General features: G+C 55.1%; 1 protein-coding gene across 1 annotated transcript in view; it reads right to left on the bottom strand.

Annotated features, from left to right (window-relative positions):
- The window catches only part of arap2 (ArfGAP with RhoGAP domain, ankyrin repeat and PH domain 2), a 68,215-nt gene that overhangs the window by 41,995 nt on the left and 11,929 nt on the right, over positions 1-14,291 (bottom strand). The window contains 2 exon segments of the mRNA XM_076972499.1: positions 1-116; positions 204-289. The exon segment at positions 1-116 is cut by the window's left edge and continues 67 nt beyond it. Of these exon segments, the coding sequence (XP_076828614.1) occupies positions 1-116; positions 204-289 (202 nt within the window).

The raw sequence follows: 14,291 nt of genomic DNA, 5'->3' as shown, positions 1-14,291 counted from the left end.
CTCCTGTGGAACCTGGCACGCTGTTCTGGCGACGCCCCCACGTGAAGCTCCTCCTCCACCGGAAGATTGGCGGCCCAGAAACTGTTGGCGTTGTCATTACCAACTTCCAGAAACAGCTGGGAAGTGTGAGAGAGAATTTGGCCCCATCAAGTGATTCATCCACATTAGCAGCGACAGACGGCGAAAGTGCACGTAGCAGTTACCTCCACCAGCTCATTGGTCCAAATACTGCTGTCCAGTTTTAGACTGCGCACCTGAGAGATGCCAGGACCAAGAAACCTGTGCTGACCTGAGATCAGTCAACACACACACACACACACACACACACACACACACACACACACACACACACACACACACACACAGACACAGGGAAGGAAATAAAAAACCTCAGATTAGCTGCTGACCTTACGGTAGCATCACTGTGAGCAGAGGCCATGCTTAGATCATTTACATTTACTCTAATAGACACTCTTGCTCCCAGCGATCTCCAACTGTGCTTTACTGTGTCCATGGAAGAAGTCCTTGTACTAGTATATTAGTCTAAGGATAGCATAATTAAAGCTCAGGTGTTTTGATAAAATTATAAGCTTGTTATTAACGAAAGAAATGCAGAAAGGCCTTGTTTAGCATTAGGACAATGGAAACGTGTTGTGTTCCTACCCATCAACACGTCTGAATGGAAGACTCCTTCAAGTCAGAGACAGCGCAAATAAAACACCGTGCAGCACACACCAAAAACCCCTCAGTCACGTCCAACAACCATGCCACACATTGGTCTCACGATAAAACACCGCCACTCTAAACCATGGCACATCAACTCAGTCACATTTCTGTTTTATAGGAAATTTTATTTTCCCTTTGATCAGGAAAAAAATATGAAAGCAGAAAGGCCCGGGAAAGTGTTGCAGACCAGTGGGGGCAGATCACACCACTGCTTCCACTGGAACTCATTACCCCGCTAATCCCAGCTGTTCCAAGACCTTATTCCTCACCAGGCACTGCACTAATTGCAAATGAAAGGCATGAAAAAGGCATTAATTGCTAATGAATCATGAGTAATTAATTGTGTTTGTTGGTCTCGGTGTTTGTTTAGCTGAACTTGAGGCGTCATCGTAGTCGTTTATATGAGAAACAGTTGAATTAAACATTCGCAGAAACACATTATATGAATATGGATTAATGGCTCCTCTTGCGTAATTAGCCATAATATGGAGAACTTGCTTCCCATCAGAGATCATTAGAGCTGTCCAAAAAAAACAGAAGTGACTGAGGAGAGCGTTAGCGCGTTAGCGCCTCATCCATTCGGCTGCAAGTTCAGTCAAGCTTTCCCCCCACAGACAGCTGAGCTATTTTTCACTCCTCCCTGAAGTACTTAAAATTGTTCAGTGCCTTACAGTACAGCATTATAACATGTAAATAACAAACATAAGAAATATACTTTTCAGACAAGCACAAAATAAATTTAAATTAAACACGTCTCGCTAAAGTATTCATCAGGAAATGCTGCAGAAGAATGGACAGCATTTTATTGAAAACATTAAAGCATTAAAACTGTCCAAATACAGAGCAGAGAAGGACAGAAGGGGAGGAGCTGTCCATCACCTAGGAAACGTTAGTCACGACTGCTCAGCAAAAGAGGCTAAGCAGTCCGGTCAGCCCAGTGGAGACTCCCACCTCACCTCCTCACACAGTACAGTCAGACCTGCACCTCCTACCTCACCTCCTCTCACAGTAGTCAGACCTGCACCTCCTACCTCACCTCCTCTCACAGTACAGTCAGACCTGCACCTCCTACCTCACCTCCTCACACAGTACAGTCAGACCTGCACCTCCTCCCACCTCACCTCCTCACACAGTACAGTCAGACCTGCACCTCCTCCCACCTCACCCAGTACAGTCAGTCCTGCACCTCCTACCTCACCTCCTCACACAGTACAGTCAGTCCTGCACCTCCTACCTCACCTCCTCACACAGTACAGTCAGTGCTGCACCTCCCACCTCACCTCCTCACACAGTACAGTCAGTCCTGCACCTCCCACCTCACCTCCTCACACAGTACAGTCAGACCTGCACCTCCTACCTCACCTCCTCTCACAGTACAGTCAGACCAGCACCTCCTCCTACCCCACCTCCTCACACAGTACAGTCAGACCTGCACCTCCTACCACCTCACCTCCTCTCACAGTACAGTCAGTCCTGCACCTCCTACCTCACCTCCTCACACAGTACAGTCAGACCTGCACCTCCTACCTCACCTCCTCACACAGTACAGTCAGACCTACACCTCCTACCACCTCACCTCCTCTCACAGTACAGTCAGACCTGCACCTCCTACCACCTCACCTCCTCACACAGTACAGTCAGACCTGCATCTCCTCCCACCTCACCCAGTACAGTCAGTCCTGCACCTCCTACCTCACCTCCTCACACAGTACAGTCAGTCCTGCACCTCCTACCTCACCTCCTCACACAGTACAGTCAGTCCTGCACCTCCCACCTCACCTCCTCACACAGTACAGTCAGTCCTGCACCTCCCACCTCACCTCCTCACACAGTACAGTCAGACCTGCACCTCCTACCTCACCTCCTCTCACAGTACAGTCAGACCAGCACCTCCTCCTACCTCACCTCCTCACACAGTACAGTCAGACCTGCACCTCCTACCACCTCACCTCCTCACACAGTACAGTCAGACCTGCACCTCCTACCTCACCTCCTCACACAGTACAGTCAGACCTGCACCTCCTACCACCTCACCTCCTCACACAGTACAGTCAGACCTGCACCTCCTACCTCACCTCCTCTCACAGTACAGTCAAACCTGCACCTCCTCCTACCTCACCTCCTCACACAGTACAGTCAGACCTGCACCTCCTACCTCACCTCCTCACACAGTACAGTCAGACCTGCACCTCCTACCACCTCACCTCCTCACACAGTACAGTCAGACCTGCACCTCCTACCTCACCTCCTCTCACAGTACAGTCAGACCAGCACCTCCTCCTACCCCACCTCCTCACACAGTACAGTCAGACCTGCACCTCCTACCACCTCACCTCCTCTCACAGTACAGTCAGTCCTGCACCTCCTACCTCACCTCCTCACACAGTACAGTCAGACCTGCACCTCCTACCTCACCTCCTCACACAGTACAGTCAGACCTACACCTCCTACCACCTCACCTCCTCTCACAGTACAGTCAGACCTGCACCTCCTACCACCTCACCTCCTCACACAGTACAGTCAGACCTGCATCTCCTCCCACCTCACCCAGTACAGTCAGTCCTGCACCTCCTACCTCACCTCCTCACACAGTACAGTCAGTCCTGCACCTCCTACCTCACCTCCTCACACAGTACAGTCAGTCCTGCACCTCCCACCTCACCTCCTCACACAGTACAGTCAGTCCTGCACCTCCCACCTCACCTCCTCACACAGTACAGTCAGACCTGCACCTCCTACCTCACCTCCTCTCACAGTACAGTCAGACCAGCACCTCCTCCTACCTCACCTCCTCACACAGTACAGTCAGACCTGCACCTCCTACCACCTCACCTCCTCACACAGTACAGTCAGACCTGCACCTCCTACCTCACCTCCTCACACAGTACAGTCAGACCTGCACCTCCTACCACCTCACCTCCTCACACAGTACAGTCAGACCTGCACCTCCTACCTCACCTCCTCTCACAGTACAGTCAAACCTGCACCTCCTCCTACCTCACCTCCTCACACAGTACAGTCAGACCTGCACCTCCTACCTCACCTCCTCACACAGTACAGTCAGACCTGCACCTCCTACCACCTCACCTCCTCACACAGTACAGTCAGACCTGCACCTCCTACCTCACCTCCTCTCACAGTACAGTCAGACCAGCACCTCCTCCTACCTCACCTCCTCACACAGTACAGTCAGACCTGCACCTCCTACCACCTCACCTCCTCACACAGTACAGTCAGACCTGCACCTCCCACCTCACCTCCTCTCACAGTACAGTCAGACCTGCAACTCCTACCTCACCTCCTCTCACAGTACAGTCAAACCTGCACCTCCTCCCACCTCACCTCCTCACACAGTACAGTCAGACCTGCACCTCCTACCTCACCTCCTCACACAGTACAGTCAGACCTGCACCTCCTACCACCTCACCTCCTCACACAGTACAGTCAGACCTGCACCTCCTACCTCACCTCCTCTCACAGTACAGTCAAACCTGCACCTCCTCCCACCTCACCTCCTCTCACAGTACAGTCAGACCTGCACCTCCTCCCATCTCCCCTCCTCTCACAGTACAGTCAAACCTGCACCTCCTCCCACCTCACCTCCTCTCACAGTACAGTCAGACCTGCACCTCCCACCTCACCTCCTCTCACAGTACAGTCAGACCTGCACCTCCTACCTCACCTCCTCTCACAGTACAGTCAGACCTGCATCTCCTCCTACCTCACCTCCTCTCACAGTACAGTCAGACCTGCACCTTCTCCTACCTCACCTCCTCACACAGTACAGTCAGACCTGCACCTCCTACCTCACCTCCTCACACAGTACAGTCAGACCTGCACCTCCTATCACCTCACCTCCTCACACAGTACAGTCAGACCTGCACCTCCTACCTCACCTCCTCTCACAGTACAGTCAGACCTGCACCTCCTACCTCACCTCCTCTCACAGTACAGTCAAACCTGCACCTCCTCCCACCTCACCTCCTCTCACAGTACAGTCAGACCTGCACCTCCTCCCATCTCACCTCCTCTCACAGTACAGTCAGACCTGCACCTCCTACCTCACCTCCTCACACAGTACAGTCAGTCCTGCACCTCCTACCTCACCTCCTCACACAGTACAGTCAGTGCTGCACCTCCCACCTCACCTCCTCACACAGTACAGTCAGTCCTGCACCTCCCACCTCACCTCCTCTCACAGTACAGTCAGACCAGCACCTCCTACCACCTCACCTCCTCACACAGTACAGTCAGACCTGCACCTCCTACCTCACCTCCTCTCACAGTACAGTCAAACCTGCACCTCCTCCTACCTCACCTCCTCACACAGTACAGTCAGACCTGCACCTCCTACCACCTCACCTCCTCACACAGTACAGTCAGACCTGCACCTCCTACCACCTCACCTCCTCACACAGTACAGTCAGACCTGCACCTCCTACCACCTCACCTCCTCACACAGTACAGTCAGACCTGCACCTCCTACCACCTCACCTCCTCACACAGTACAGTCAGACCTGCACCTCCTACCTCACCTCCTCTCACAGTACAGTCAGACCAGCACCTCCTCCTACCCCACCTCCTCACACAGTACAGTCAGACCTGCACCTCCTACCACCTCACCTCCTCTCACAGTACAGTCAGTCCTGCACCTCCTACCTCACCTCCTCACACAGTACAGTCAGACCTGCACCTCCTACCTCACCTCCTCACACAGTACAGTCAGACCTACACCTCCTACCACCTCACCTCCTCTCACAGTACAGTCAGACCTGCACCTCCTACCACCTCACCTCCTCACACAGTACAGTCAGACCTGCATCTCCTCCCACCTCACCCAGTACAGTCAGTCCTGCACCTCCTACCTCACCTCCTCACACAGTACAGTCAGTCCTGCACCTCCTACCTCACCTCCTCACACAGTACAGTCAGTCCTGCACCTCCCACCTCACCTCCTCACACAGTACAGTCAGTCCTGCACCTCCCACCTCACCTCCTCACACAGTACAGTCAGACCTGCACCTCCTACCTCACCTCCTCTCACAGTACAGTCAGACCAGCACCTCCTCCTACCTCACCTCCTCACACAGTACAGTCAGACCTGCACCTCCTACCACCTCACCTCCTCACACAGTACAGTCAGACCTGCACCTCCTACCTCACCTCCTCACACAGTACAGTCAGACCTGCACCTCCTACCACCTCACCTCCTACCTCACCTCCTCTCACAGTACAGTCAAACCTGCACCTCCTCCTACCTCACCTCCTCACACAGTACAGTCAGACCTGCACCTCCTACCTCACCTCCTCACACAGTACAGTCAGACCTGCACCTCCTACCACCTCACCTCCTCACACAGTACAGTCAGACCTGCACCTCCTACCTCACCTCCTCTCACAGTACAGTCAGACCAGCACCTCCTCCTACCTCACCTCCTCACACAGTACAGTCAGACCTGCACCTCCTACCACCTCACCTCCTCACACAGTACAGTCAGACCTGCACCTCCCACCTCACCTCCTCTCACAGTACAGTCAGACCTGCAACTCCTACCTCACCTCCTCTCACAGTACAGTCAAACCTGCACCTCCTCCCACCTCACCTCCTCACACAGTACAGTCAGACCTGCACCTCCTACCTCACCTCCTCACACAGTACAGTCAGACCTGCACCTCCTACCACCTCACCTCCTCACACAGTACAGTCAGACCTGCACCTCCTACCTCACCTCCTCTCACAGTACAGTCAAACCTGCACCTCCTCCCACCTCACCTCCTCTCACAGTACAGTCAGACCTGCACCTCCTCCCATCTCCCCTCCTCTCACAGTACAGTCAAACCTGCACCTCCTCCCACCTCACCTCCTCTCACAGTACAGTCAGACCTGCACCTCCCACCTCACCTCCTCTCACAGTACAGTCAGACCTGCACCTCCTACCTCACCTCCTCTCACAGTACAGTCAGACCTGCATCTCCTCCTACCTCACCTCCTCTCACAGTACAGTCAGACCTGCACCTTCTCCTACCTCACCTCCTCACACAGTACAGTCAGACCTGCACCTCCTATCACCTCACCTCCTCACACAGTACAGTCAGACCTGCACCTCCTATCACCTCACCTCCTCACACAGTACAGTCAGACCTGCACCTCCTACCTCACCTCCTCTCACAGTACAGTCAGACCTGCACCTCCTACCTCACCTCCTCTCACAGTACAGTCAAACCTGCACCTCCTCCCACCTCACCTCCTCTCACAGTACAGTCAGACCTGCACCTCCTCCCATCTCACCTCCTCTCACAGTACAGTCAGACCTGCACCTCCTACCTCACCTCCTCACACAGTACAGTCAGTCCTGCACCTCCTACCTCACCTCCTCACACAGTACAGTCAGTGCTGCACCTCCCACCTCACCTCCTCACACAGTACAGTCAGTCCTGCACCTCCCACCTCACCTCCTCTCACAGTACAGTCAGACCAGCACCTCCTACCACCTCACCTCCTCACACAGTACAGTCAGACCTGCACCTCCTACCTCACCTCCTCTCACAGTACAGTCAAACCTGCACCTCCTCCTACCTCACCTCCTCACACAGTACAGTCAGACCTGCACCTCCTACCACCTCACCTCCTCACACAGTACAGTCAGACCTGCACCTCCTACCACCTCACCTCCTCACACAGTACAGTCAGACCTGCACCTCCTACCTCACCTCCTCTCACAGTACAGTCAGACCTGCACCTCCTACCACCTCACCTCCTCACACAGTACAGTCAGACCTGCACCTCCTACCACCTCACCTCCTCACACAGTACAGTCAGACCTGCACCTCCTACCTCACCTCCTCTCACAGTACAGTCAGTGCTGCACCTCCCACCTCACCTCCTCACACAGTACAGTCAGTCCTGCACCTCCCACCTCACCTCCTCTCACAGTACAGTCAGACCAGCACCTCCTCCTACCCCACCTCCTCACACAGTACAGTCAGACCTGCACCTCCTACCACCTCACCTCCTCTCACAGTACAGTCAGTCCTGCACCTCCTACCTCACCTCCTCACACAGTACAGTCAGACCTGCACCTCCTACCTCACCTCCTCACACAGTACAGTCAGACCTACACCTCCTACCACCTCACCTCCTCTCACAGTACAGTCAGACCTGCACCTCCTACCACCTCACCTCCTCACACAGTACAGTCAGACCTGCACCTCCTCCCACCTCACCCAGTACAGTCAGTCCTGCACCTCCTACCTCACCTCCTCACACAGTACAGTCAGACCTGCACCTCCTACCTCACCTCCTCACACAGTACAGTCAGACCTGCACCTCCTACCACCTCACCTCCTCACACAGTACAGTCAGACCTGCACCTCCTACCTCACCTCCTCTCACAGTACAGTCAGACCAGCACCTCCTCCTACCTCACCTCCTCACACAGTACAGTCAGACCTGCACCTCCTACCACCTCACCTCCTCACACAGTACAGTCAGACCTGCACCTCCCACCTCACCTCCTCTCACAGTACAGTCAGACCTGCAACTCCTACCTCACCTCCTCTCACAGTACAGTCAAACCTGCACCTCCTCCCACCTCACCTCCTCACACAGTACAGTCAGACCTGCACCTCCTACCTCACCTCCTCACACAGTACAGTCAGACCTGCACCTCCTACCACCTCACCTCCTCACACAGTACAGTCAGACCTGCACCTCCTACCTCACCTCCTCTCACAGTACAGTCAAACCTGCACCTCCTCCCACCTCACCTCCTCTCACAGTACAGTCAGACCTGCACCTCCTCCCATCTCCCCTCCTCTCACAGTACAGTCAAACCTGCACCTCCTCCCACCTCACCTCCTCTCACAGTACAGTCAGACCTGCACCTCCCACCTCACCTCCTCTCACAGTACAGTCAGACCTGCACCTCCTACCTCACCTCCTCTCACAGTACAGTCAGACCTGCATCTCCTCCTACCTCACCTCCTCTCACAGTACAGTCAGACCTGCACCTTCTCCTACCTCACCTCCTCACACAGTACAGTCAGACCTGCACCTCCTACCTCACCTCCTCACACAGTACAGTCAGACCTGCACCTCCTATCACCTCACCTCCTCACACAGTACAGTCAGACCTGCACCTCCTACCTCACCTCCTCTCACAGTACAGTCAGACCTGCACCTCCTACCTCACCTCCTCTCACAGTACAGTCAAACCTGCACCTCCTCCCACCTCACCTCCTCTCACAGTACAGTCAGACCTGCACCTCCTCCCATCTCACCTCCTCTCACAGTACAGTCAGACCTGCACCTCCTACCTCACCTCCTCACACAGTACAGTCAGTCCTGCACCTCCTACCTCACCTCCTCACACAGTACAGTCAGTGCTGCACCTCCCACCTCACCTCCTCACACAGTACAGTCAGTCCTGCACCTCCCACCTCACCTCCTCTCACAGTACAGTCAGACCAGCACCTCCTACCACCTCACCTCCTCACACAGTACAGTCAGACCTGCACCTCCTACCTCACCTCCTCTCACAGTACAGTCAAACCTGCACCTCCTCCTACCTCACCTCCTCACACAGTACAGTCAGACCTGCACCTCCTACCACCTCACCTCCTCACACAGTACAGTCAGACCTGCACCTCCTACCACCTCACCTCCTCACACAGTACAGTCAGACCTGCACCTCCTACCACCTCACCTCCTCACACAGTACAGTCAGACCTGCACCTCCTACCACCTCACCTCCTCACACAGTACAGTCAGACCTGCACCTCCTACCTCACCTCCTCTCACAGTACAGTCAGACCAGCACCTCCTCCTACCCCACCTCCTCACACAGTACAGTCAGACCTGCACCTCCTACCACCTCACCTCCTCTCACAGTACAGTCAGTCCTGCACCTCCTACCTCACCTCCTCACACAGTACAGTCAGACCTGCACCTCCTACCTCACCTCCTCACACAGTACAGTCAGACCTACACCTCCTACCACCTCACCTCCTCTCACAGTACAGTCAGACCTGCACCTCCTACCACCTCACCTCCTCACACAGTACAGTCAGACCTGCATCTCCTCCCACCTCACCCAGTACAGTCAGTCCTGCACCTCCTACCTCACCTCCTCACACAGTACAGTCAGTCCTGCACCTCCTACCTCACCTCCTCACACAGTACAGTCAGTCCTGCACCTCCCACCTCACCTCCTCACACAGTACAGTCAGTCCTGCACCTCCCACCTCACCTCCTCACACAGTACAGTCAGACCTGCACCTCCTACCTCACCTCCTCTCACAGTACAGTCAGACCAGCACCTCCTCCTACCTCACCTCCTCACACAGTACAGTCAGACCTGCACCTCCTACCACCTCACCTCCTCACACAGTACAGTCAGACCTGCACCTCCTACCTCACCTCCTCACACAGTACAGTCAGACCTGCACCTCCTACCACCTCACCTCCTCACACAGTACAGTCAGACCTGCACCTCCTACCTCACCTCCTCTCACAGTACAGTCAAACCTGCACCTCCTCCTACCTCACCTCCTCACACAGTACAGTCAGACCTGCACCTCCTACCTCACCTCCTCACACAGTACAGTCAGACCTGCACCTCCTACCACCTCACCTCCTCACACAGTACAGTCAGACCTGCACCTCCTACCTCACCTCCTCTCACAGTACAGTCAGACCAGCACCTCCTCCTACCTCACCTCCTCACACAGTACAGTCAGACCTGCACCTCCTACCACCTCACCTCCTCACACAGTACAGTCAGACCTGCACCTCCCACCTCACCTCCTCTCACAGTACAGTCAGACCTGCAACTCCTACCTCACCTCCTCTCACAGTACAGTCAAACCTGCACCTCCTCCCACCTCACCTCCTCACACAGTACAGTCAGACCTGCACCTCCTACCTCACCTCCTCACACAGTACAGTCAGACCTGCACCTCCTACCACCTCACCTCCTCACACAGTACAGTCAGACCTGCACCTCCTACCTCACCTCCTCTCACAGTACAGTCAAACCTGCACCTCCTCCCACCTCACCTCCTCTCACAGTACAGTCAGACCTGCACCTCCTCCCATCTCCCCTCCTCTCACAGTACAGTCAAACCTGCACCTCCTCCCACCTCACCTCCTCTCACAGTACAGTCAGACCTGCACCTCCCACCTCACCTCCTCTCACAGTACAGTCAGACCTGCACCTCCTACCTCACCTCCTCTCACAGTACAGTCAGACCTGCATCTCCTCCTACCTCACCTCCTCTCACAGTACAGTCAGACCTGCACCTTCTCCTACCTCACCTCCTCACACAGTACAGTCAGACCTGCACCTCCTACCTCACCTCCTCACACAGTACAGTCAGACCTGCACCTCCTATCACCTCACCTCCTCACACAGTACAGTCAGACCTGCACCTCCTACCTCACCTCCTCTCACAGTACAGTCAGACCTGCACCTCCTACCTCACCTCCTCTCACAGTACAGTCAAACCTGCACCTCCTCCCACCTCACCTCCTCTCACAGTACAGTCAGACCTGCACCTCCTCCCATCTCACCTCCTCTCACAGTACAGTCAGACCTGCACCTCCTACCTCACCTCCTCACACAGTACAGTCAGTCCTGCACCTCCTACCTCACCTCCTCACACAGTACAGTCAGTGCTGCACCTCCCACCTCACCTCCTCACACAGTACAGTCAGTCCTGCACCTCCCACCTCACCTCCTCTCACAGTACAGTCAGACCAGCACCTCCTACCACCTCACCTCCTCACACAGTACAGTCAGACCTGCACCTCCTACCTCACCTCCTCTCACAGTACAGTCAAACCTGCACCTCCTCCTACCTCACCTCCTCACACAGTACAGTCAGACCTGCACCTCCTACCACCTCACCTCCTCACACAGTACAGTCAGACCTGCACCTCCTACCACCTCACCTCCTCACACAGTACAGTCAGACCTGCACCTCCTACCACCTCACCTCCTCACACAGTACAGTCAGACCTGCACCTCCTACCACCTCACCTCCTCACACAGTACAGTCAGACCTGCACCTCCTACCTCACCTCCTCTCACAGTACAGTCAGACCAGCACCTCCTCCTACCCCACCTCCTCACACAGTACAGTCAGACCTGCACCTCCTACCACCTCACCTCCTCTCACAGTACAGTCAGTCCTGCACCTCCTACCTCACCTCCTCACACAGTACAGTCAGACCTGCACCTCCTACCTCACCTCCTCACACAGTACAGTCAGACCTACACCTCCTACCACCTCACCTCCTCTCACAGTACAGTCAGACCTGCACCTCCTACCACCTCACCTCCTCACACAGTACAGTCAGACCTGCATCTCCTCCCACCTCACCCAGTACAGTCAGTCCTGCACCTCCTACCTCACCTCCTCACACAGTACAGTCAGTCCTGCACCTCCTACCTCACCTCCTCACACAGTACAGTCAGTCCTGCACCTCCCACCTCACCTCCTCACACAGTACAGTCAGTCCTGCACCTCCCACCTCACCTCCTCACACAGTACAGTCAGACCTGCACCTCCTACCTCACCTCCTCTCACAGTACAGTCAGACCAGCACCTCCTCCTACCTCACCTCCTCACACAGTACAGTCAGACCTGCACCTCCTACCACCTCACCTCCTCACACAGTACAGTCAGACCTGCACCTCCTACCTCACCTCCTCACACAGTACAGTCAGACCTGCACCTCCTACCACCTCACCTCCTCACACAGTACAGTCAGACCTGCACCTCCTACCTCACCTCCTCTCACAGTACAGTCAAACCTGCACCTCCTCCTACCTCACCTCCTCACACAGTACAGTCAGACCTGCACCTCCTACCTCACCTCCTCACACAGTACAGTCAGACCTGCACCTCCTACCACCTCACCTCCTCACACAGTACAGTCAGACCTGCACCTCCTACCTCACCTCCTCTCACAGTACAGTCAGACCAGCACCTCCTCCTACCTCACCTCCTCACACAGTACAGTCAGACCTGCACCTCCTACCACCTCACCTCCTCACACAGTACAGTCAGACCTGCACCTCCCACCTCACCTCCTCTCACAGTACAGTCAGACCTGCAACTCCTACCTCACCTCCTCTCACAGTACAGTCAAACCTGCACCTCCTCCCACCTCACCTCCTCACACAGTACAGTCAGACCTGCACCTCCTACCTCACCTCCTCACACAGTACAGTCAGACCTGCACCTCCTACCACCTCACCTCCTCACACAGTACAGTCAGACCTGCACCTCCTACCTCACCTCCTCTCACAGTACAGTCAAACCTGCACCTCCTCCCACCTCACCTCCTCTCACAGTACAGTCAGACCTGCACCTCCTCCCATCTCCCCTCCTCTCACAGTACAGTCAAACCTGCACCTCCTCCCACCTCACCTCCTCTCACAGTACAGTCAGACCTGCACCTCCCACCTCACCTCCTCTCACAGTACAGTCAGACCTGCACCTCCTACCTCACCTCCTCTCACAGTACAGTCAGACCTGCATCTCCTCCTACCTCACCTCCTCTCACAGTACAGTCAGACCTGCACCTTCTCCTACCTCACCTCCTCACACAGTACAGTCAGACCTGCACCTCCTACCTCACCTCCTCACACAGTACAGTCAGACCTGCACCTCCTATCACCTCACCTCCTCACACAGTACAGTCAGACCTGCACCTCCTACCTCACCTCCTCTCACAGTACAGTCAGACCTGCACCTCCTACCTCACCTCCTCTCACAGTACAGTCAAACCTGCACCTCCTCCCACCTCACCTCCTCTCACAGTACAGTCAGACCTGCACCTCCTCCCATCTCACCTCCTCTCACAGTACAGTCAGACCTGCACCTCCTACCTCACCTCCTCACACAGTACAGTCAGTCCTGCACCTCCTACCTCACCTCCTCACACAGTACAGTCAGTGCTGCACCTCCCACCTCACCTCCTCACACAGTACAGTCAGTCCTGCACCTCCCACCTCACCTCCTCTCACAGTACAGTCAGACCAGCACCTCCTACCACCTCACCTCCTCACACAGTACAGTCAGACCTGCACCTCCTACCTCACCTCCTCTCACAGTACAGTCAAACCTGCACCTCCTCCTACCTCACCTCCTCACACAGTACAGTCAGACCTGCACCTCCTACCACCTCACCTCCTCACACAGTACAGTCAGACCTGCACCTCCTACCACCTCACCTCCTCACACAGTACAGTCAGACCTGCACCTCCTACCTCACCTCCTCTCACAGTACAGTCAGACCTGCACCTCCTACCACCTCACCTCCTCACACAGTACAGTCAGACCTGCACCTCCTACCACCTCACCTCCTCACACAGTACAGTCAGACCTGCACCTCCTACCTCACCTCCTCTCACAGTACAGTCAGTGCTGCACCTCCCACCTCACCTCCTCACACAGTACAGTCAGTCCTGCACCTCCCACCTCACCTCCTCTCACAGTACAGTCAGACCAGCACCTCCTCCTACCCCACCTCCTCACACAGTACAGTCAGACCTGCA

The sequence above is a fragment of the Brachyhypopomus gauderio genome, chromosome 14, assembly GCF_052324685.1.
Source record: "Brachyhypopomus gauderio isolate BG-103 chromosome 14, BGAUD_0.2, whole genome shotgun sequence".
Lineage (NCBI taxonomy): Eukaryota > Metazoa > Chordata > Actinopteri > Gymnotiformes > Hypopomidae > Brachyhypopomus > Brachyhypopomus gauderio.
This window is presented reverse-complemented; position numbering and strand designations above follow the sequence as displayed.